Genomic DNA, 26651 nt, shown 5'->3' on the forward strand with positions numbered 1-26651 from the left:
CCTTTATCTTCTTTTTCACCTTACAGAAGAGCCTTCACTGATGACGTCAAGGTGTCACCATTGCTTCTCCCACCTTGAAGAGCTCCTCAAGGGATCATTTCTTGCATCATGATATGTGCTTCATATGTTCAGGAAGATTCATCCCCCCCCAGCAAGATTTTGGCGTCCATTACTTGCTTCAATCCGTCCAATATCGGCAGCGTATTCCACAAATACCCTGTCTCATATTAACTAGAAGGTTGTCACCTTTATCCCCAACCACTTTGTAGAAGTTAGGTGCGCATTGATACAACAAATGAAAGTTATTTCTTTGCTCCATTCACTGATGCATGCAAAGTCACCGAAAGTTACATAGTTGCTCGGCAAATCAGGAAAAAGAATTATAAAAAAACAATCTTCAGTCTGTGATATGTTTTTACATTCATAAGTAATTTTTCTCTTTCTCCGATATCCTATATATATATATATATATATATATATATATATATATATATATATATATATATATATATATATATATATATATATATATATATATATATATATATATATATATATATATATATATATATATATATATATATATATATATATATATATATATATATATATATATATATATATATATATATATATATATATATATATATATATATATATATATATATATATATATATATATATATATATATATATACATATATGCATACATACAAAACAGGATGTAAAACCTGGTTTTTTAATTATTTTTTGTATAGAAGAGGGATATCGGCTTTTTACATCCTTAATAACCACATTTTCCATTTCAGTGGCGAAAATGGCAATTACTTGTGCATTAAGAAAGACGAGAAGCATTGACATGGAAATTTCATTTTGACATTTTCTGCAGATAGGTTTCTTTCCCACGCATTGCCCTTAGTATATTCATAATATACTAACGTTTAAGTGAAAATGAGAAAAGAAGACAAAACTGAAGTTGGCTTTGGACTTTTGATTGATTCTTGATTACGAAGATACATTACCACCTTGAAGTCTTAAAATTAAAGTGTATTATGTTAATATTATTAACATAATATTATGCATTAACTTAATAAGCATTAACTTAATATTATGTTAACTGGTATAAGTTGAATATTCTTGAAACTTTCGATAGTTTTTCTCCTTTTGGTTAGTTTATTACTCCCTGTTCATGTGGTAAAATAGACTAAGTTAGGGAGGATGAAAGGACCACTGAACTCGTAAGGATCAAAAATAGTTAAAAATATAGGCCTGAATATAGAACAAATTTTGGGTTTTATTTGTTTCTTGACTGAACTAGGTTTTTGACTAAGGATGGTTTAGTTAAGTGTTGGAAACATAAGAGTTTATGCTTTAAGCAAATGATAACAACTATTTTGTTAAAAAGGAGAGCTTCATCTTCCAAAACACATCTCCAAGCGAGGAATATTCCTCAACTTTTAGAGGAAGGTCATTTACACATATTAATATATATATATATATATATATATATATATTGAATGTCCGAAATCTCTTGATCTATTTTGCATCTCTTTGAGCATACGTGTTCTTCCTCTGTGGCCTATTCTGATGTGAGCTTTATAAAGTATATCGAACAATTCCCCGTTGGTATATTATACATTGTATATAATTATACATTATATACAAAATGTATATAATTATACATTGTATAATGTATATATATAACGTATAATATATACTGTATATAATGTAATATACTGTAAATATATATACTGTACATAATACTGTATATTCGTTTCTCCTAGTTTGAATGGTACAACCAATGTCTCTTTATCATTAATTTTTGTTACCTCAAAACGTTTTAATCGTAAAGGTTTTAATCCAAAACGTTTTAGCGTTTTTTAATCGTGAACGTTTTAATCCAAAAGTGTGTTGCATTTAATTTTAGCAGAAAACCACTTCAGAAAGCATTTTAGGGTACTTTCATTGATAAAATACAGACAATTGTCGTTTTTCGTTTACCCTCAATTATTGCATTTAATTTTTCAAGAAAGATCACGATTCCGTGCAGTATCCGTTCTGTATAAATTAGGGTGTCGGAATTTTCTTTTTTTTTTACAAAACGTTGGTGTCACCATCTAACTTCGCATGAGACTGACACTACATAAGACCGCAAAGCTGACTGAATCCAAATCCAAGTAGAGATCAGGATTTGGGTTTTTCTATCTTACCTCTCGATCAGAGCTAAGGGTTGGGTTTTATGAATTGGAGTTTTAAGGATTGAAACCGAGAAACTGGGATAAATATCTCAGAATTGTTTCGCTAGATTTGGATCTCGAAGAATAGATCGTTCGTCCAAGTCATCTGGAAAGCTGATGAAGAAAAATTTCTCGAGTTTTTTTTCTCTTTCATCGGCATTATAGTGCTGACCTCCACGGTAAATCCAATCAATCGGTGATCTATCAATTAAGATAAGATTACAAAGATAATAAAACAGACGGTTCACCAACAACAAACCAAAAACTTAAGGTCCCACTGGCAAGCTTGGGGAGGGGGGAGAGGCATAATATAATTCAAAAATATAATTGATGGACCCGTTGTATTAATAATGTTTAAAATATAATATGATACAGTTGAAAATTAAATATAGTATTTAGGCCCAAGTCAAAACATGCAATGTTTACGTGAATACATTGAATGAGGGAGGAGTGATCAAAATATATATTTCGAAATCTTGGGAGATACTTTTGCTTTTTCATTTTTTTTTTCTATAGAAATAGGCTTCACTAAAAAAGGTATTTTTTGCTTAAATACCAGTAAAAATATTCGTCAGATTTAAGAGGTAATTGCCTTCTAAATACTTGTCCTTTGCCATCCAATTAATTCAACTGTTCTAGCTTAGAAGAGCCGCAAGGACGCTGAGGATTCAGATTGCTTTCTGAGGCGTAAACAACATGAAAAAGAAAATTTCATTCCAATAATTCCTTGGTAAAACGTGTGCTTGCAATCCATTGGTTTATGTGTCTGATGTATTTTTGTAAGCCAATCATATTATTTCTAAAACTTTATTAGAAATGGAAGCCAAATAGCCCAGCCGTTGAAAAACCTGATTGGTTCTCTTGTGCTCTTTCCTGAAATTCTGAGCCAGTAAGAAAAAAGAAGAGTGGAATTCTTGATTTGGTTGCACTGTGTGAAAGTTAATCCATTGAACAGAACAAAAAGTTATTCCTCACAAGATTTCTTACGAGTAATCTCTCTTTTTCTCTGTGATATAAATTTGAACTGAAAAAAAAGCGTGTCACATAACACTTCTCCAGTTACCACGGTCGATTTATAGCTCTTAACGTTCACATAATCCATTTTCCGTTCCAGTGAGGAAAAGATCAATTACTTTCGTATTAGAGAAGATAAGAGGAAAGCTTCCTTTTTGACATTCCCTGTGAATAGGTTATATGAAGAGGGATATCAAGAGTCAGGCCGGTTCAACTTGAGAATATTTCTTAGAAACTTCAATCAAGGCACAACATTATGAAGATAACTTTTTTTCAGTTCGTGAAGCCCCTCTTGAGGTATTTTTATTCCAGGTTTGAGAAGAACAAAGACAGAAACATCAAGGACAAAAAATACTAAGAACATCAAAACCACGATTTTTCGGTTGTTTTAAAATTATGCAATTTTTTGGGTAGTGCCTTTCTGACTGTGTTACCACGTCAAATCGTAGAGATATATAAGCAAAATGAGTTAACTAATTAGTTAACTTTGTTACTAACTAATTAGTTAAATTTGACAGAGCTTTTCGTCCGTAAAAATTCCAGAATTAGCAATCTGTAGACACCCAATTGGAACTAAACAACCATAAATAATTTCTTAGACTATAGGCTACTGCCTTTACAGAATTTAACAAATGAAAATACAGAGACATAATATACAAAAAATAAACAAAACTCAAACCTCAATATTTTCCAATTTTTGTTTTTCTTTTTTCTTTTTACATGTTTGTTTAATTTAGCTTAATTCATTTTTTTGTTGTTTTTTTATTTTTATAAAGGGTTCCATTTTACTCTTTGTTCTAAAATTATTTAATTTTACTCATGCTCGTAACTTTTCATGGGAACATCTAAGATTATTGATTTTTCACAACTAGAATTGACAAAAAAACATAAACTTTTTATTGGTATATTGTAGTAAAAACTTCCAATTCTTAAAGTTTCGGTTTCTATTGACAAGAGCATGGGAATACACGTGCAAGTAATGTTTCAAAAAGGGCTGGTGTCTTCGGGAAGGAGTCAAACTAAAACAAAACAGAACACCAAAATGGTTCGAAGTCTTAATATATCGGATGAGGCTTCTTTACTTAAGCGGCTGGTCTGGCCCTTGTTGACCTCAGTTGCAAGACAAAGCTCTGATGTTAGCTGTTTTAGCAGCCCTGCTCAAAGATCACGAGCAGTACTTTTATTCCACAAGTTCTGTTTTTTTTCTTTTTAAGAAGTCAAGTTTGAAAACATGTAGACTAAATATTTGGATTTTTTTCTTCTTTAAATTTTGTGGGTTATTTTGTCCAATGCTTTGTTTTAGAATATTATACCCGTTTTTTCTATACTATATCACCATTGAAAAACTACACCTTAAGCTATCACGGTTTGAACATTATTTTCTACTGCTTTTTCATCCACGTTTCTTTTTTTTATATTTGGCACCCCCCTACTACCAAATACTGCATAGACGCAAACGCAAATCTCTTCATTAAAAAATAATTCTCGTTTTTTTCTAGTTTTTAAACACATACATGGTTGGTTAAGTCTCCTCCTGACCAATTCCAACAGTTTGATTCAATTACACTGTTCTTAATACTTAATTCAAAATTAAATAAATAACACAAACTCGCTGGAGAGGGAGAGGGAGAACTCGCTGGAGAGGGTTTGCGGCTGTAAGAAAGTCTAAACAAGATACTTACCTACTAAATCAAATATCTAAATGAATATATCTAAATAAATGAAAGAAAAACAAAAATAACATGAATTAAAATAATAACAGATAAATAAAAATAAAAAATAATAATAATAACAAATCCAGCTACCGCCACTCGTCAATACTCAACGTCTCCAACCCCTAATCTGCCCTCCAGGCCCCAAATAGCCCCCCTACCCAGCTTCAAATAAGAAAAAAGCCGTTTTAAATGAAAGAATTCAAATTCTAGAATGACTTGAGAACTTAACGATTTTCCTGAACTTCCTCAGTTCTGTCTATTGCACTGTCACTGTAAAGTGCAATTTTGAACCATTCGTGGATCTGAGTGGGCTATTTTCTCACTATTTTCTCAACTTCCTCAGTTCTGTCTGTTGCACTGTCACTGTAAAGTGCAATTTTGAACAATTCGTGGATCTGAGTGGGCTATTTTCTCACTATTTCCTCAACTGCCTCAGTTCTGTCTATTGCACTGTCAATGTAAAGTGCAATTTTGAACCATTCGTGGATCTGAGTGGGCTATTTTCTCACTATTTCCTCAACTTCCTCAGTTCTGTCTATTGCACTGTCACTGTAAAGTGCAATTTTGAACCATTCGTGGATCTGAGTGGGCTATTTTCTCACTATTTCCTCAACTTCCTCAGTTCTGTCTATTGCACTGTCACTGTAAAGTGCAATTTTGAACAATTCGTGGATCTGAGTGGGCTATTTTTCTGAAGATGTTTTTGAAGGTCGTATCGCACATAACATTTTAACTGAAATATCTTTTGTATGTGGATTTTCTAAAATAAAAATTCTGATTTTCTTCCATTTTTACTAAAACTATTAACACACGAAAACACAGCTATAGAAAAGCACTTTATATGTTCAAGAAACTTATACTCGTCAGGGTATTCTACAGCTGTACACGAATTCCAAGTTGTATCGTTATATTCGTAATTTTTTATTCGTTGTTTGAGTTATATTCGTTATTTCAAAATCATTTTACAATTACGTTAGAAAATCAGAAACACTGACTAACTTTTAAAACTGGAAATTCAAAAGGTCTCTTCAATGCACACAATTTTCTCGAAATATCCTTATCACAACACTATGTATAATCGCAAGAAAATAACCTCTTAGCAAAAATGCTTGTAAAAAGGTGAAGGCCAAATTATTAGTCCTGAACCAACCGTCTTCAAGCCAAAGTGAACCAAATCAATCTCGACAAATTGTCCGGGAAAATAAAATGCTCTTTTAAGGTTTGTCTTACTTTGAATTTCTCTTCAAGTTTGCTAGTATGCTGATCCAAACAGCCCTCACAATCGATTTCTCAAACGGGTATACACAAAAATAGAGGACCATTTCAGCTCCAGCGCTAAAATGATACCTAGACAGTGATTTCGACTTGATTTTGCAAGGCCGCTCTTTTGCAAGGCCGTCCGAGGATTTAAGAGGAAAAATTTCTTTTTAACAGTAAGACTTCTTATAGAAACGTTCAAGCCTTACAAGTAGGGAAGGAGTAGCTGTAGGAGCTTGAAAAAAGCCTTCCTGGAGCTTAATTTGCACTACAAATTCAGTTTTGACAGTTCTGTTCTCTAAACTCGACAGGTTTTTGAGCTGGCGAACAGTTTTTCTCCACTTTCACCCAACAATTTAGCGAATGCTTATTCTTCTTTTCAAGAAAAAAAATTAGCTAAGACTAAAATTTCAATATTAAGCATTCACTTCTCAAAAGAGCGATTTCAAAAATGATGCTTCAACTTATTTATCTTAAACTCTTTTTAGGTAGCCTCCAGGGCTGATACTAATGACAAAATAACAGGAATCGACCATAAAACTTTTTAAACTTTTAAGTTCAAACACTATTCTTGAAAGAAACTTTAATTTATTCCATTCTTATTTTCCTGAAAAAGAAAATGCTATATTTAGAAATCAGTTAACAGTTAAAATTTGTCCAGGAACTTATTTTTCCAGGAGCCTGTTTCCTTGAAACTTTTAGAAATGGCTTTCAGTGACAATACTGATGAGAAAAAATTGAATCGACTGTAACAATTCTAATTGTTGATACACTAAAATTGTAAACACTATTTTGAAGACATGCTAGTTGAAGGTACGCTTTTTTCTTTTCTTTTTAAAAAACTACACATTCTTTTTTTCAGAAAAAATATTAAGTTTAAAATTTCACTCATTGTCAAAGTTTATCCAGTAATTCATTATTCCAGGAGTCTATTTGTCGGATTAATTTGAAAAATAGCCCTTAATGAAAGATTGCCAAAGGTTGTGCTTTTCGGCCAACCATCTGGGAACAAACGAAAAGCACGTAACCACAAATGGGCGAGAAGAGATTATAAGTAAGGATTCAAGGAAACTGGAAATTCATGGAAGGGGATAAAGAGTGAAAGTCTGAATTTATTCTGTTGGAGGAGGAGCCTGGGTAGCTGTGTCGGCCTCAGGTGGCATGGTGCTGCAGTGAGCTGTTAGCAGTAGCAGTAGAAGTAGCGGTAGTATTCAGTGATGACCCTGATGAAAAAACAGCGTGAACTAATCCTATATTTTTAAAAAACTCAAATCTAGATACTATTTTTAAAAGAAATTAGTTTATCCATTTCTTTTAAAAGAATAAGAAATTGTCTATTTATGAGGAAATAGAAAATTGTATTTGTAAATTCGTTTACTGTCAAAGTTCATCCAGAAATTAACTCACAACAGGCCTTCTATAAGAATTATGATGGTTATAATTTATTTATTTTATATATTATATATTTTATTATTGCGTTGTGTTATAATCGGTCTACAATGTTTTAAGGGTCTTGTAGATTGAGAAAATAGGTATAGGCAATTTATTCTTAGTGGCAAAACTTGAAAGAAAACTCGTAAATAACTCATAGACAACTTTTCCAATAATTTCACACCAAAACCTCATCTGTCTCATTCTGTCTGCCTCCTCGAAACTCAAAACCTCAAAACTCAAAAAAGCAAAACCTTGCCTGTCTGCCTCAACATAACTCTATCTGTATATAGTTTTTCTGTTGTATTTCCTGAAGCAGATATAAAGCTGCACAATGTAGTTTAATTAACGCCTTTTTATATATCTAACCTTTTCCTGCAAGCTGAACGTGCGAAACCACTATGATTCCGTTAATTTCATCTTCGATTTCTTCAGCGATATCCATCGTGCTCGTGACCACCTCACCGAAAATTACAGATTTTCCAAGTTCTTTTGTTCTCAGAGCCTAGAAATCAACACAATTAATTGAAAAACAGAAACTAATTAGTGTCGATAACAGAAATACAAGAGATAGAAATATACACCAGGAACAAAAAAAACGTGAATGGTCAGGAGAAAAAGATTGACAGAGGCATGACTTTGGTGAAAGTCTCATTTGGAGAAAAACAGGAAAAGAACACCCCTTTCCACCTCTACATAGTATCAAGAAACATATACACTTCTGAAAATGGCAGTATTGAAGTTTGTACATGGCTCTTGAAGGAATTATATAAAACAAAACAAGTTTTTTTCAACTGAAAGTAAGCAGCAACATTAAATTGCCCCTTCCTATTACCTTGCTTTTTACGCTAAAGTATGAACTTTTTATCCAATTATTTACGAATGACTCTCCTCCCCCGAGAAAAATTCGGTCCGTGGAAAGATCCTCTAACATAATCCCCTTCCCCTCCGAATGGAAAATCCCCCTCCCTGAAAAATATCTGTATTCTTCCCAATAGCTAATACTATATGTAAACAAGAGGCAAAGTCCATAGTTTGCAGAGCTTCCCCTGGGGGATGTGGGGGTCAAGTCATCCCTAAAGACATAATTATTGGATCATTCGACTATGTTGAGCAAAATGGACAACGGAAATTTTTATTGAACAACTTTGGGAAAAAAAGGCGTGGGAGGAGGGCTAGCTGCCCAGCAATATTTTCCGTCACTTAAAAAGGGCACTAGAGCATTTGATTTTCGAACAAATAAGCCCTCTCCCGATATTCTAGGATTGCTGGTTCAATACGATCACCCCTGGGGAAAAAAAGAAATGAACACGCATCCGTGACCTTGCTTCAGGCAAAAAATTAAAATTTTTAATTTTTATATACAGGAGATTGAAACCTTGTTTTTTCACATGCTGAATCCGATTTTCATTAATGTCACTTGATCTTTTAGGAATGATTTAAAATTGGACCATTTTTCTCAGGCTCTTAACTTTTGATGGGTAACATTAAACTTCATGAATTTTGTATGCTTTGAATAAGCATTAAAATGTGATTCTTCTAATGTATCCATTGTTATCAAGACTCTGTTTCTTAGAGTTTTGGTTACTTTTGAGATGCGTCGCTTCTTAGTTAGATTTTTTTAATAGTCATCATCTACATAAAGATTCCTTTCAATACTTCAGTTACTGTGGGTTAAGTTCATTCTTTAGTGTATCTCTTACTAGATTACTAGCTACCGCTGCAACCAAGATTAAAGAAAATTATGTTTTTCGTAAAAGATTGATTTTATTTCAAAAGTTTACTTTTTTTAATTATAAAAGGTTTTTAACCACATCAATTTCCTTTAAAATGAGCCACTCAAAAACTCTCTACGATGTTCCAGTGCCAAGCTATCTGAGGAGAAAAAGAAAGAAATAAAGATGCCGTTATGCAGAATATTATGGTTGCAGCCACTTTTCTTGATTTTCAAACCAATATATACCCGGATATCATTGAGTATGGGCAACATTTTGTTCTTTAATATATATATTTTCTGGGTTTAAAACCCCTAGAAAAATTACTGCATTTTACATACCTATATCTCCATGCTTTTTATAATATTAAAAAAAGCCTTGCTACTACAGTTTGATCTGACTCTATTTTTAGGAGCTATGGGTTATTTTAGTTGTTACTATGGGGCGTGATCGTGTCTTGCTAGGCTGCTAGCTACCGCTGCATTCCGGATTAGTTACCATGAACTGTTTGATAACCACATACCCGTGACTCTCGGAAAAATTACAAAGTTTCGTATTTATTTTTTTTAAATGGTAGACTGAAGCGTTTGACCATTCGTTCTCGAATAACCTGGATTCGTTGGTATAATTTTATTAAGACCACCATCCTTTAAGGGGATATTTCCTCCTTTTCCTAATATTATGCAAATTTCCTCTGGCTAATAACTTCTGTTGTGTAACTTTAAACTTAACAAATTCTGTGCATTTTGAATCACTATAAAAAGTTTTTGACGCAGTTGATATGAAAACTCATTGTTTTTAGAATTCCGGCGTTAAAAACAAAAATTCCGGCGTTAAAAATTCTAGCGTTAAAAACAATATAGGCTACTGCTGTACTCAGCGAAAAAGAAGTATCCCTGTAAATCTAATTTCCGGGTAATCAGTTTATTATTGTCAGTATTTATCTCTCCAATAGAAACTCTTCAACAGAAACATGTTTGACATATACATATGCTTGACATACACATATGTATATATGTTCAACATACACTGAAACATATGAAATATACATATACATGACACATACATTAGACATAAACATATGTTGTACCCAACAGAAACATGTTGGAGATAACTCTCCAACAGACCCTCTAACAGAAACATATCTTCAGTTCCACATTCGACTATGAAATATAAAAAAGGACAAAATCCTGTCCTTGTCACTTTATCTTGGAGGCATGGGCTTTGGGGGAGGGCTGGAGTTTTTCTCGTTGAGTTTAATCAGATCATAATGCATTATGAGTACAAATTTACACATCCTGTAGATCCTTATCAAGCTCTTATACAGAAACTTGGCCCCACTCCTACAAAAATTCTAGTGAAGGCTCTGTTTCCCCAACCACCCAGGCGTTTACGGCTATGCCCTTATAGTGGTAAAAACTTCTGTTGGAGCAGGAAAGTAGACCGTTGTGCTTAGGGCATTAATAGAGTAATAAGGTAGCTAAAAGAAATCCCTACTGGCACTTCCGTATCCAACGCTCAATTGATGTAAATCATGACGTCAGATGCATCTTCAGATATTAGAAAATAATCTGGAAGGATTCATAAAAAATTTCCAAGGGAAAATTGACTTGCCTAAAATTTTTGAACTGAGTATCACTGAGTTCAACTCAACGTTGAACTGAGTTCAAGAGTATTTGAGAGTTTTCGAAAGACGTTTCGAGCAAACATCTCTGACTTCTGCAAATTAATGATTTACAAAAAAAAATTACCGGTAAATCGGATAAAAAAAAATATGGAAACCTTGTGCCTCCACTGAATTTTGATTATCCTGAAGTTGTATCTAAGAATATTTTAGGTTTTCAAAGACCTTCTTTTTGTTCTGCAAATGAAGAAATTAAACTAATGCACTTATAGAACCACTGGGTTGATACGATCACCCCTGGAAAAACAAACAAACAAATAAACACGCAACCGTCATCTTTCTTCTAGCAAAAAACACAAAATTCCACACTTTTGAAGATAGGAGCTTGTAACATCTACAGCAGGGTTCTCTGATATGCTGAATCTGATGATGTAATACCATTCTAGGCCTTAAAACTTAATTGACAAAGCCTAGTGCAATACACTGAATCCAACACTGAGGAGATCGAGCAGATACAGTGGCATAATTTCGCCAAAACCCTGGGGGGGGGGGGAATTTGGAGCCAATTTTCCCAAATCAAGTGAATATGATAGCGAAAACTAAAAAATGATCCACATATTACCATAAAGGCAAAGATAAACAAAAGAAAATGACCTGTTTCACTGGATACTTGAATTATGCAGGCTTATCTTAGTTTTGACAAGATTTTTTTTGCAAAAAACTAAATTTTAGCTGGGGAGGGGACAAACTGAGATCTGGGGAGGGGGCAAACTCGTGTCTGGAGGGGGCAGTTGTTCCACCCATAGCAAATTACATCCCTGAGCAGATATTGCCCTGCATGCTTGGCAGAATCTGTCTACCTCTTCCCTACACTACCCTAAAACTGCAACCACAAGGGCTGCTAGAATTTAACAAATGGTCTTAGAATATCGGAAGAGGGTTTTATCAAACGGAAATTATAAAATGACTTTGAAGATGAGTCGAAGGTATCGAATAAAAGTGATTTGGAAGCTATCGGAGGTACCACGGCTCCTTCCTTGCCTTGTTTGATCCGGGGTTCCCTCATGGCAGAACATGATGTGAGACTGAAAGTTAAAATAGTTATTCAAATCAGAATGCATGAAATGCACGAAGACTACAATTATGGTTGCAAAATAAAAGTGGACCTATGACTCCACCCTCTTCGCCCGTGCACCCCTTCTATCAACCACGTTTTGCCAAAAATAAAGGCATATTGAAAATTTTTAAACAAGAATCAAGAATTTTCAATGTGGATTGCGGAGTCAAAGTTGGCTAATGGTACCTTCTCTCTCTCCATACTTCCACTAACTTTTCAAACAGTTCGTGGTAACGAACTGTAGTAAGGATTGAATCAATAATGCATTGAATCAATAAACTTGAACATCGATTTTTTTTCAAACAGTTCGTGGTAACGAACTGTAGTAAGGAGCGACCCGGCTCAATAGTAACCAAAACTCTAAAAAATTGAATTTTGGTATCAATAGCTACATCAAAAGAATCGCATTTTAATGCTGATTTTAAATATATAAGTTTCATCAAGTTTAGTCTTACCCATCAAAAGTTACGAGCCTGAGAATATCTGAATCTCTGAAACACCCCCTAAAAGTCATAGAATCTTAATGAAAATCACACCATCAGATTCAGCGTATCAGAGAACCCTATTGTACAAGTTCCAAGATCCTATCTACAAAAATGTGGAATTTTGTATTTTTTGCCAGAAGACAAATCACGGATGCGTGTTTATTTGTTTGTTTTTTTGTTTTTGTTTTTTTTTCTTTTTCCCAGGGGTGATCGTATCGACCCAGTGGTCCTAGAATTTTTCGAGAGGGCTCATTCGAACGGAAATGAAAAGTTCTACTGCCCTTTTTAAGTGACCAAAAAAGTCGGAGGGCACCTAGGCCCCCTCCCACGCTCATTTTTTTCCCAAAGTAGTAGGATCAAAATTCTGAGATAGCCATTTTATTCAGCATAGTCGAAAAACCTTGTAACTATGTCTTTGGGGACGACTTACTCCCCCACAGTCCCCGTGGGAGGGGCTGCAAGTTGCAAATTTTGACCAGTGTTTGCATATACTAATGGTTATTGGGAAATGTAGAGACGTTTTCAGGGGGATTTTTTGGTTGGGAGGGGGGGGGGTTGAGAAGAGGGGGCTATGTGGGGGAAATTTTCCATGGAGGAATTTGTCATGGGGGGAGAAGATTTCCATAAAGGGGGCGCAGCATTTTCTAGCATTATTTATAAAGACAATGAGAAAATAAATATGAAAAAGTTTTTTTCAACTGGAAGTAAGGAGTAGCATTAAAACTTAAAACGAACAGAAAATATAACGCTTATAAGGGGTTCACCTCCTCCTAATACCTCACTCTTTACGCTAAAGGATTTTTAGTAATTTCAACTATTTATTCTACGGCCTTTGTGATTCAGGGGACAAAATTTAAGCTTTAATGCAAAGAGTTATTGACGAGGTATTGACGAGTGGCCGAACCTTCTCATATACGTAATAAAAACATACGAACATAGAAGTTTGTTACGTAAGCTAATTCGTAAGTTACTTATATCTTTTACTAATGAAAACGTTCGTAAAAACTAAAAGTTCTAGTTGCCTTTTTAAGTACCCAAGAAATTGGAGAGCAACTGGGCCTCCTTCCCCTCCTTTTTTCGCAAAATCATTCGACCAAAACTATGGAAAAGCCATTTAGCCAAATAAATAAATATGCAAATTTCGCTTTAATTATTCATCTGTGGAGAGCCGAAATCAAAACTTGGATTAACTAAAAAAAAAAAACGTTCAGAAATTAAATAAAAAAAAACAAGTTTTTTCAACTGAAAGTAAGGAGCGACATTAAAACGTAAAACGAACAGAAATTACCCTGTATATGAATGGGGCTGCTCCTTCGTCAATGCCCTGCTCTTTACGCTAAACTTTTTACTGTTTTAAAAAGTAGAGTTGAGAGAAAGAGTCAAACTTTAGTGCAAAGAGCAAGGCGTTGAAGAGGGAGCAGCCCCTTTCATATACGGGGTAATTTCTGTTCGTTTTAAGTTTTAATGTTGCTCCTTACTTTCAGTTAAAAAAACTTGTTTTTTTATTTAATTAGCAGAAAGTAGCCATGTCACACTTTATTTGAAGTTACATCTTGCAAGGATTTTCAATCAGCATGACTGGATGACGAATGTGGACCATTGCCCTCTTTAACAGCCCCCCCCCAAAAAAAAAAAAAAACTCAAAGACAACTGCTAACTTTTTAGTTAAAAAGACAACTGCCAACTTTTTAGTTAAAAGGTACGTATACTGCACCTAGCATTATTCGATATCATGCAATTATTTTCAATTAGTATTATTAAAAAGTACAAAAGGGGTCACGACCTCTCTAATACCCCGCTCTGTTCTGCTCTGCTCTGCTCTCGCTCTGCTCTTCTCTCACTCCGCTCTGTCCAAATGAATTTTTTTTCTTTCAGAAAGGTAATCATCTTACATCGTGCTTGAAGTAGGGAAATATGAAGATTCTCAATCTATATTATTAGAGACATGAAGTAGAGGGGCTCTTGGCCCTTCTAGTATCCCTTTTTCATTGTCAACTTTTTAGCGGAAAGACTGATATGCTGTCCATAGTTAGAACCTGAATTAAACAAGGATTTTCAAGTCGTATAACTGACAATTAAATTTTTTGAGGGGCATTCCAAAGCCGCATCGAACTCCAACCGACAAATTTTTGCTGGAGGGTAGGCATGTTGCACTTTTTTTATAGCAAAATCACGGAGGGAGTTACAATCTGCATGATTGGATGACCAAACATACCCCTCTAAAAGCGTTCCCCCATCCCTCCATCAGCTTTTCGGGATAAATGTGGGCATCCCGCACTTTTTCTGTAACATAATAATACAGGAACTGTTAATCTGCCTGACTGGAGAAACAAAGTGAGCCGATAGCCTCTTCGACACTCCCCATTTCATGTCCAATTGCTTAGCAGAAGGATGGGCATGTTAAACCTTGTCAAATAACTCGCAACGATTTATGAACTGTGAAACATGAGGCATAAAGAGGGCCCCTACCCCTTCAACCTTCCTCTCTCTCCTTCGCTAGACTTTTAGCAGGAGGGTAGGCATGCTGCATCTTGTTTGATGTGGACTTCCATAAGGATTTTAAATCTGCGTCGATAGATGCACAAACAGGACACTTAGACCAACAACAGCACCACCACCAGGCACCACCACTAGACCAGCACCGCACGCACTTTTATCTGTATAACTGAAGGCACAAAGTGGACCCTTAGACCTTTCAATTCAACTCTTATGGTCAATTTTTAGCGGAGAACTAGTCATTTTTTTGTGTTTCGACTAATCGGATCGAAAATCTTGAGGCAAGTACCATGGACCAGATGGACACAAGAATGATGATGTTCAGAGGCATTTACTTGATATTGGGTAGGAGAATAACTCCCTACCAAGGAGACGTTAATTAAGAAATTAAAGCTTTACAAGGCCAGTTAATTAAGTTAAATTAACTTAATTAATTAACCAGTTAATTGACTTAATTAAGTTAATTAAAGCTTTACAGGCCAGGCACTATCAGGTTTTACATTTCCGTTACTCGAGATAATTACATTGCATTGCCCTCTATTACAACGCCCTCTATCGACGTTATGCATTGCATTGCCCTCTATCGACGTTACATTGCCCTCTATCACAAAGAGTGACTAGTAAAGCAAGAACTGTAAAACTCGCTCCTCTCAGGAAGGAGGAGTTAAATACTTGTTCTAATTGGTCAACCTTTTCAATCGTTTAAGACATAATATAGGACCGAGAAAATTTGTAGTTCTACAATTGTTCATTCAATGGTTATAAATGATAATGGAACGCAATTCAGTAGTTTCGCGATTATTAATAAAGTGTTTACGCAGCAATCAGTTGCTGATATAAATAGAATCAATTTGTTTTCAAATACATATAAAAAAAAAGATAGATGTCATATCTCAAGGAAAAGTAACGTAGCCTTAGCAAGTCAAAATAGACAACATGGATTGTTTTCGTTTTTTTTCTTGTAAAAAGTAGTAAAGCATTAGCTTTTATATATGGTGCATATATATTATATGGTGCATACGGTTTATGGTGCATAAATAACTAACAACAAAGATCGTGTTTCAGGAAATAGAGATAAAGTTGGTTTTAATAATACAATATCTATTGATATTTCCGTTAAGGAGCATCGTTTTCTTGTTGTTGCTTTTTTCTTTAATTTTGAGAAAAAATTCGTCTTGAGAAATGGAATTCGAAAATTTTTGAGGGTCAACAGTTTAGGACATTCAACTGATGACGTAGGAACAGAGTTTAAGTCTCTTCTGCAATAATGTACCGGCCAGACGGGTCCAAGTTTGCTGCAATATTTAACTTTGCCCTAATAAAGTACATCTAGCTCCCGTATACTTTTTACATTTTGTGCATTAGAATATAATATTTTATATACCGTAAAAATAGTTGTAACTTGTAATTTGTGAATATGGTTATTGTGTTTTCGCGTGTAAAGAATTTAGTTGCAAACAGTTGTTACTGACACGGAACGGTAGCGTAGACACAAGAACGTATACGGGATTTTTTTTGGGAGGATGGGGGTACAATTTTTTTTAAACACATCAAAATTTGTCTATATTCATTTTTTTTACATTTCTACGAGTTGCACAAACATTTCGGGGGGAAGGTTGAGCCCCCTAGGCCCCTGGATACAGCCTTGCGTAGACTCACTTTTACCGAAATTAGGTAGGTGAGACAACAACAGCATCTATCTTGACAATATATGCTTCACTCTGTGTTTTTGATTTTTTTTTTTTTTTCTGTTTAGAAACTGAGAAGAAAAGAGGAGTCTGCTCAGTTTATATTTATATTTATATTTTATCTATATATTTATGGGAAGAAAAGGAGTCTGCTCAGTTTATATTTATATTTATATATTTATGAAAAGAGGGGTCTGCTCAGTTTATATTTATATTTATATTTTATCTATATATTTATGAGAAGAAAATAGGAGTCTGCTCAGTTTATATTTATATTTATATTTTTATATATTTATATTTTTTATATATTAGATATATTTTATATCTTAGGTATTGATGCTATGAAGCAAGGCCGTTGCTTTTCTTTGTTAAGCTTTTTCTCTCTTTTGTTCAGTTTCTGACTGTTTCCATATATGACGAAAACAATCCCAAATGTATTAAAAGTCTTTAAATGAAAATCTAATAAATTTTGAATGTTTGAAGTGATCCTAAATACCATTACTGTTTAACTTACTAAATCATTTCACTCTAGCTCCGAACTAACAAATAAATACAAAGGTAAAAAAGAGGAAAAAAAACTAGTACACAAAATAAAAAGAAACTAATAAAAAGCAAGAGAATAAAAAGAAAGAACAAAGAAACGAATAATTAAAGGAGAAAAAAGAAGAAAGAAAAAAAGAAATCACTGTTTAAGTTACTAAACCATTTCACATTAGCTCCGAATTAACAAATAAATACAAAGGTAAAAAAAAACAGAAAAAAAACTAGTACACAAAATAAAAAGAAACTAATAAAAAGCAAGAGAATAAAAAGAAAGAACAAAAAAAATGAAGAATTAAAGAAGAGAAAAGAAGAAAGAAAAAAATCAATTACTGTTTAAGCTACTAAACCATTTCACTTTAGCTCCGAACTAACAAACAAATACAAAGGTAAAAAGAGAAAAAAAAGCTAGCACTCACAATAAAAAGAAACAAATAAAAAGCAAGAGAATCAAAAGAAAGAACAAAGAAACGAAAAATGAAAGGAGAGAGAAGAAGAACGAAAAAATGTAATAAAAAGAAACCAACAATTTTAATTGAAAACTTGAAATTTGAAGTGAGAATGACTGCAAGGTCTATTTAACAAAAATATAGAAAAAAAAAGGTCAAATCGCAACCTATCCTGAAACGGTTGGAGGGAAAAGCAGAAATGAGTCCGACTAAAAAAAAAAAAAACTATACTAAAATAAAACCAACTAACTTGACTAAACTTGGGCCAGTCAAATTTAGAACCAGCCCCCTGACTCAAGTCGTCTATTTGCCACTTTTTTCTTAGTCCAGTAAGGGCAAGACCGCTAGAATAGCCACCAAATAGATGTAAAGGAGTCGGGCATAAAGCGTTGATATAGTCATCAGTATTTAGTTGTATGTCTAAGCGATACAAAGTCTCTCTAATGATTTTCTTCAGCTCTTGGACATTCTGCCACAACGACCTTTCTACCTGAAAGATAAAACAAATAAATGGTGAAGATGCAGAACTGGCTTCTCACTACCCATTTAAGAGGCTTTCTGAAGTTGCTACCTTTACAATTCCCGTTTTAGAACACTGACTACTCGTGAACTCCGAAAAATTGCAAAACACGTGTAACTTAGAAACTATTAAATGGCTGAAATTGTGTCCGGGAAGGTATGATTCTATTCATAAACAAATATTTCATAGTAGATGAAATTCATTTGATTTTTGGTTTCCAATAAGGAAAAATTGATTAACTTCCCAAAAAAGATCAAGCCAAAACAATACTTAGAACACAAAAAAGAAATAAAATTTAAAATTAACATCTCCGATCAGCAAACTAATGAAAGTTAACAACATGTCGTGAAACAAGAGAAAGACAGAGAGAAGGGGGGGGGACAAGAAGGGAGCTTGAGCCATAGAACTTATGGATATTAACGGTACCGGAGGGATGCGTTCATTAGGTATAATTTTAGGTTTCAGTTAAGTCTAGTACGACGCTTTTACTTAGTGTTGTAAAATTACCAAAAAAATAAAAACACGGGGTAAATAAAATTGGTAAAATAAGGTGAAATTAGTAAAATAAGGTATTCCCTAGGAAATACAGAGTAAAATTGGTGTGTTAGAGTTGCCCTTAAGCCACAAGACAAGTTGAGCAGTTCTATTTAAGCAGCTATTACAGTTTTTAATGAAACTTTTTATGATTCCAATTTTCCTGGGCTTAAAAAAGGTAATGCTCCTTCATCTAAAGTTTTATCAGTTTAATTAATTGTCTAGTTTATCCCTTTGGCAATCTTGTGCCTAGGATAATACCTCAGCAATTGGACTGTGCCTGATTTCAGACATTCATTTTATAAAAAAAATTACCGTTACTTAGGAGTAAAATCCTATTAGTAATTTTTTCCTTACATTTAAACCAACGAAATGTTACCCTAACAGCCTTTCATGTTTAAATAGATATATTCAGCCACATTCCTCATATCACATACATGTTACTTTTCACTTATTTGTAAAAGTAACGAATACAATTAAAAAAGAGGTATCTAAAACTTTGATGACTTTAACCAACTAAGCACGGGATCATAAGAGCGGAACATTCAGTCACTTTCACAATCATACCCCTCTACCCCTAAGCCCCTCTACCCCTAAACGAAAGTCCTGGATACGGCCCTGAGGATTTTATATCAATTTCTACCTCAATACTCCCATCGTCTCTCCCTTAGAACTAATTCTATATTTATCTGAAGATTCTTTCAAAACAACTACTGAAAAATAAGGGCCATTAAACTTTTAGACACTGTAGTCAGTTACAACTCATTCGCAATTCAACAGAAAGCATGATAAATCTTAGAAAAGGGTACTAGAACTTTCGATTTCCAATTGACTAAACCCCCTCCAATGCCTATTCGACCACACTTTCCACATGAAGGGCCTCTGGGAAAAAATAAATGAACAAATATTAATATATTGAACCCTTGTGGGTCTTTACCTTTACTAAAGGTAATGCAATACGATTGCTAATGACTTAAACAGGAGAGTAGGAATTTCAATCCTCCTTCGAATGAAAATCCTTGAATCATCCAAGGGTAAAATAGGGGGCAATTTTCTGCGGGGGGATATTCCGCATGGGTACATTTTGCGGGGGAGGGGGAATATTTCGTGGGTGTATTTTCCAAGGGCGCGGAATAAACGCAGGCTCGCGAGGAAAAGACGGCAGGAATACACGATTTCACAGAGATTTGAAATTTAAAATCAAAATGAGGATATTGATTCTACTTTGGCCCTCTACATTGTTGAAAATCCAGATTTTGTGGTTCTTTTTGATGAGGCGACTTTAATATTTGAAGCAAATGTCTTCCCACATTCTTTTAGGAGGCATTTGAATTAAAAAAAAAATCCATAAATAGAGACCTTGCTTTAAATAGAGATACTGGAGATATTCCTATAAACTCAATTTACAATAGCTTAAAATTAAAGGATTTAGATAGAATTTTTCTTCACTTTAAATTAAGATCATCTGTCCATTAATCCACTGGATCTAATCCAGATTAGATCAGTAGACTAGCAAAGTCAATCACTAAGCAGAGGATTCTTGTCCAATCTTATTGGTGATTAGTCTTTCACTTATTCTGGTTTGGTTTTTTGGTTTATTTGATTCAGTCTTTCTTCTGCTCAGTTAGAGTTACTTCAAAAGATTAGTTTTCCTTTATTTTTTCACCACTGAAGACGGCTGGGCAGAAGTCCCTGACGAAATATCTGCCTCTATAATTGTGCTTCTTTTTTTGTCCTCTGACTGACATTACCCTTTTTTTTCTTGACTATAAATTTTATCAATTTTTTCTTGTTTGTCAATCAAGCTTCTTACCCCTTTTGTCTTTAACAGAACACAGATCTAATGTAATTTTATTTCAGCTAATATTTCACCATTTTAAATTATAATTACCTGTACTATAATACAATTTATCGTTTTGATAACAAGAGACCTAAGTCTACGCATTTCAACAAATAATTTGTCTTATCCAAGATTCGAATCTAGGTTACCACGGCAATAGCGAAGTATCTTTGCGACCCACTACCAAGTTTGTTTACTAGTGTAAACTAGGGAACACAGCTATACACAAAACAAAATCATATCCAATCTTTTTTCTGACATCCTCTTCAGGCTTCTGTGCACTGAAATTTGCAATGCATAGTAAAATATCTCAGTAAAATATGTAAGATAATGGTCAAATACGTAAAATACCGGTAAAATATGTAAAACACCCATTTTTACCAGTTACAACACTACTTTTACTACATGCAATCGTCCTTAGCAGAGACTGGGGTAGACTTTTGCGCTGTCTATGCTTGACTTTTGGAAATCCTGCTCCTTCCGAATCGGTTGTGGCTCATTGACAGGAAGGCAGTGACTGATCAAGGTGGGGGGCGCGTGCACCCTAAAGTAGTGGGAGAGTTTGGGATAATAGCATGTTGCCATATTAAACATCCTATTTTTCGTAGAGGTTGAACATCTTTTCATTTTTTTATGCCGGGGTGGTTTTTATAACTTACTGTTTTTTGTATCAATATTTTTACATCATTTTAGTTTCAACAGATTTAGTAGAACTTTACCATTAGCAGATTTAGATTAAATTTACGACCATTTCCACAACCTAACTACGGCGTATAATTGTTGAGGTTCCCTTTAAATTACTGGTATATCTTTGTTCGCGAATTTATCCGAGTGACATATTTTGCGCCCCCGCTAAATAAAATCCTGGATCCACTCTTGCAGGAAGGGTTAGTTTTTTAATTAAAGACAAACTTTTTTCATCTTTAACGAATGGACTTTTCCTTTGAAGAGATTAAGTTTTCTATCCAACTTTAAAGACGAATTTGAAAAAAAAAATGTTTGAAAAGCCTTTCCCCTTTAATGAAAGCTGCGAGTGAGTCCTATTGTTTTTTAAGGATTTCGCTTTATTTATTAACGTTTCGAAAGATCTATTACAGAAAAGCTTCTCCTTTTGTAAGTGCTTTAACCTTGCAGTACCTCCCATAGGTATGCCGGCTTTCTCTAAGGGAATGCAAATGATTCTGAAAACCAAACTACGGTTCCATCATCAGAGTCAACACTCTATCGTAACCTATGACAAGGAGTCATGTGACGTCAATGAACGAGCATCATTTTTATATTTAGAAAGCAAAATACATTTTAAGCACTTTCACTTTTATAATTATAAAGATATCGAAAATTCAAAAACTGCTGAAACTTCCATGGAATAATATTATTAAACTTCAAGAATCAGTCTTAGTACTTAGTACTTTATACTTTCATTAGTACTTTACTGTAATTTTGACAATTATATTTCCTGTTTTTACGTTTTGACAAATAAAAACCACACTGCTCAAAATACAGATCGTTTTCAATGAAAAACAAAGGGCACTCAAGCTGATACGTGGGTATGAGAGGGAGGGGATAGCATCACTCTTACTTGTAAACCTCGATTAGCCCTGTGATATTATTTGGGCTGTGTTGTTGTTGATGTTATAATTTATAAAATTACATTTTTTTTTCAAAATACAAATCGTTTCGAGTAAAGCACAAATCGCACTCTAGGCTTTAGTAGATTTAGGGGACAGTAGACCTTAGTTTAATTACTCTTCATATTAAGTTTGAATTGATTATTCGTTTTATTTTCAGCTCAATTTAAAATTCATCTATTCGTACATAACAACATTTGTTTTCTTGATGTCTGATGTGATTGTTGATGCAATTTATGTCTAATGTGATTACTCTTCTTAATCTTTAATCGTTTTGGGTTTCTCTCAGTCATTGATAGTAATTTCTACTCACTGTAAGTCAGAATGAACTAAAAAAAAAACTTTCCGAAAAAGAAGGCTTTCAAAGAAAATTATAGAGCCATATCAAACTAAAGACCTGTAGTTCAGAAGCAATTCCAGAATTTCTATCAGTGTTGAGCAGAAGGGATACCTGAGAACGGCAAGGAGGAGGCTGGTTTCCCTCCAATCCCCCTTAAACGTCCCCTCAACTGACCTTGAAACTTTTAACTTAATAGCCTCATCCCTTCCTTAAATATTGCTGATATTCTCTTAGACAACAAGCAAGCATCCCTCTCGACATTTTGTTCAAGTTTTTCTTAAGAAAATAAGCCTTTTAGGAGACACAGAATGAAACATAACCTCTTTTCCCAATAAAAAACCTTATATGTTAACTTCGGACAACTTGTATAACTTACAGCCCATTCCCAGGGGCAACGGTAGTACTGCCAACCCCAGAGGCATAGTTATATGACCTTTAGACTATTTAGAAAAGTGGCTATCTCAAAGTTTTGATCGGATTTGGGGAAAAAGAGCGTGAGAGGGGGTTGGTTGCTCTCCAATCACTTTTTACTCTAAAAAAGGCACTGGAGTTGTCGATTTCCAATAGAATGAGCCCCCTCTGAAGTTTATTCGGTCATCTCTTCCATATGAAGTGCCTCTGGGGAAAAAATAACAATAATACATTGAAGTCTTATGCCCCTTTACTATAGGCGACGCTGTCCTGAATCGGTGTTATTTTTTCCTGATCTTCCTCTCTCGACCAAGAAGATCGGAACTTTTTTCTCGTTCGTCCAGATAATATTTGCTGCTACGCGACCAGTCGTTATTTCGCTAACATCTAGACTTAAAAATATCATCCAAAGCCCAGTCGTCCTGAGAAACTTAGCAAACAAAATGTCTTCTTGATCTGGAATCGGTTATCCGTCTTGGTTATTCCCTGCCTTAAAAGAAGCGACGTCAACTGGGAATGATTTGGAGCTCTATTGGCTTGAGTGATCTCTTCTGTATTTCTCTGTTCGGAAATGAACTGCTGGAGAATTAAAGAGATGCACTGGCGGAGCTGAATCTATGTCCGTATCGCTAATTTTTTTCGTAAACTGCAGGTTCCAAAAACCCAGCTCTTGTGAAGAGAAGCACATCAAACTTAGGACTGGCCGAAAAATATCTCCTGAACTGAGCAGCTAACAATTCCTTCAGGACATTGACTGTCTCGTCTCAGCTATGGTAATAGTATCCGGAGTCACACAAAATAAATGGAGTCCTTTAATCATCAGCACAACTTCGCTTGTCGAAACATAATCATACCCACTAGCTATCACCCCTGCCTGTTTGAACGGGCTAAAAATCTCAATGACTACTTCCACAATGGACCACTCATTGCTGGGAAGTCCGAGCTCTTTGATTTTACGTCAAAAACGTTTCGGTTGAAGGTGTCGCGCAGTGGCTCTTTCCGGGCACAATTCATTTCTGTTATGATAATGGTGTTATTTCATTGAACATTCATGTTATTTGTGATGGATAGACTAAGACTATCTGTCTTTCAGATAGCTTCAAAAAGTTCGTGAGATTTCGAAGACACTTTCAGGAGCCAATAGTTCACTAGAGAAGCCTCTTTCTCTTGGTACTGAGTTCTCTTTATCGCTGTCAAGGTCTAGATAGTTTAAATCCAAGCTGCTATCACTATCAATACTGCAGTCAGTATATTCAGTTTCTTCAATGTTATCACCTCCTACTATCAGGCTGGGAAAGTCATCTTGTTCAGCAGTATCTACATTATCGTCAGATTACTGGATCCCAAATCATTTAGCTAGGAAGCATTCACTTTCTGGAGTTCAGCTTTAAGCCGCTTAACCTTCGTTTTCTTTTCTGTAATTACATATCTTGCAACAGTACGAGCTGAGGGGCCAGTAAAACCTTCTGTACGTTTAGAAATCACAGTTTTTATTCCTGGCTTTTCAAATATTGAAATGGGAAGCTTGTCAATGCAAACCGTTAATTTGAAGTAGATATAAATTATTGTAATTTTCGCCACGAACACATTCTAAAATTAGAAAAAAAACAATAAGGCAGCCCATCAACTCGACCATCATGTCAGAGAAGCGGAAACAAATTTTTCAGATATTTTCAGAAGAGCGAAAGAATTTCTAGCGGAATATTCATTAAAATGATATCTTTTCAAAAAAGGAATAAATTTCTGTTACAGACTCAGATAATTTGGTGCTTTTGTAACTAGAAGCTTACACTTTTTTTCACAATGTCAAGCGGGCGTTTTATTTTATGCATATTTTTTAAAGGTTTATGATAAGAATGTTTCATTGTTGGATTAATTTTCACAATTATAAATATCTTCTGCAGAACACATCAAGACAGAACTATTCCCTAGATGGCGAGCATCCCAAATCAAACAGTTCGTGATAACGAACTGTAGTAAGGAGCGACCCGGCTCAATAATAACGAAATTCTAAGAAATGGAATTTTGATACTAATAAATACATAAAAAGAATCGAATTGTTATGCTGATTTTAAATATATAAGTTACATCATATTCAATTTAAACTATAAAAAATTAGGAGCCTGAGAAAATCTGCCTTATTTCGGAAAAAAGGGGGAAATATCCCCTAAAAGTCATAGAATCTAAACGAAAATCATACCTTCACATTCAGCATATCAGAGAACCCTACTGTAGAAGTTTCAAGCTCCTATCAACAAAAATATGGAATTTCCTAATTTTTTTTGCCAGAAAACTGATCACGGATGCGTGTTTATTGTTTGTTTTTTTTTCCAGCGGTGATCTTTTATTTATTTATTTTTTTAGGGGTGATTGCATTGACCAAGTGGTCATAGAATGTCAAAAGAGGGCTCATTCTAACGGAAATTAAAAGTTCCAGTGCCCTTTTTAAGTGAACAAAAAAATTCGAGGGCACCAAAGCCCCTTCCCACGCTCAATTTCTGCCCAAAGTAAACGAATCAAAATTTTGAGATAGCCATTCTCTTCAGCATATTCGAAAAACCTAATAACAATGTCTTTGAGGACGACTTACTCCCTCACAGTCCCCAGGGGAGGGGCTGCAAGTTCCATACTTTGACCAGTGCTTACATATAGTAATGGTTATTGGGAAATGTACATACATATTCATGGATGGGCGGGGGAGGGGAGTTACGTGTGAGAATTTTTCCATGGAAGAATTTGTCATGGGGTAAGAGAATTTTCATGAAGGGGGGCGCAGGATTTTCTAGCATTATTTAAAACAAAAACAATGAAAAAATAAATATGAAAAAGTTTTTTCAGCTGAAAGTAAGGACCAGCATTAAAACTTAAATCGCTATCAGAAGTTCTATTTTATTCCTGCGATGGCGAATTTTTCTTAACATTAAATATTTTTTTTTTAACTGCAAGTAAGGAGCGACATTGAAAACTTCAAATGAACAGATATTATTCCATTATTGAAAGGGGTTGTCCCCTCCTCAACGCCTGGCTCATTACGCTAACGTTTGACTCTTTCTCAAAACACAAAAATTTAGTGTAAAGAGCGAGGCGTCGAGAAGGGGACAACACCTTTCATATACGGAATAATTTCTGTTCGTTTTAAATTTTAATGTCGCTCCTTACTTGCAGTCAAAAAAACTTTTTTCCATTTAATTTCCGAATGTTTTTGAATTAATATATGTTTTGATTTTGGCTCATCGCACATGAATAATTAAAACAAAATTTGAATATTTTTTTTTTGGCTAAATGGCTTCCTCATTGTTTTGATCGGACGATTTTGATAAAAAAAAAGGGGCGGGGGAGACTTAAAAGGCAACTAGAAGTTTTTATTTTTTTACGAATGTTTTTATTAGTAATAAATATAAGCAACTTACGAATTAACTTACGTAACGAACGTCTATATTTGAGTATTTTAATTACGTATATAAGGGGGTTTGCCCCTCGTCAAAACCTCACTACACTAAAGCTTGAATTGTGTCCCAATTCTTTAAGAATGACCCCTGAATTACAAAGGCCACTGAATAAATAATTGAAATTACTAAAAATGCTTTAGCGTAAAGAGAGAGGTATTGTG

The 26651-nt window shown here is 34.5% G+C and overlaps 1 protein-coding gene across 1 annotated transcript in view; it reads right to left on the reverse strand.

The window, feature by feature from the left end:
- Window positions 1-26651, reverse strand: part of LOC136029880 (biotin--protein ligase-like) — a gene marked incomplete in the record, with an annotated part of 100159 nt that overhangs the window by 45813 nt on the left and 27695 nt on the right. The window contains 3 exon segments of the mRNA XM_065708359.1: window positions 8024-8159; window positions 11962-12078; window positions 18019-18258. Coding sequence (XP_065564431.1) covers window positions 8024-8159; window positions 11962-12078; window positions 18019-18258 — 493 coding nt within the window.

Source organism: Artemia franciscana, chromosome 8 (genome assembly GCF_032884065.1).
Source record: "Artemia franciscana chromosome 8, ASM3288406v1, whole genome shotgun sequence".
In the NCBI taxonomy this organism is placed as follows: Eukaryota; Metazoa; Arthropoda; class Branchiopoda; order Anostraca; family Artemiidae; genus Artemia; species Artemia franciscana.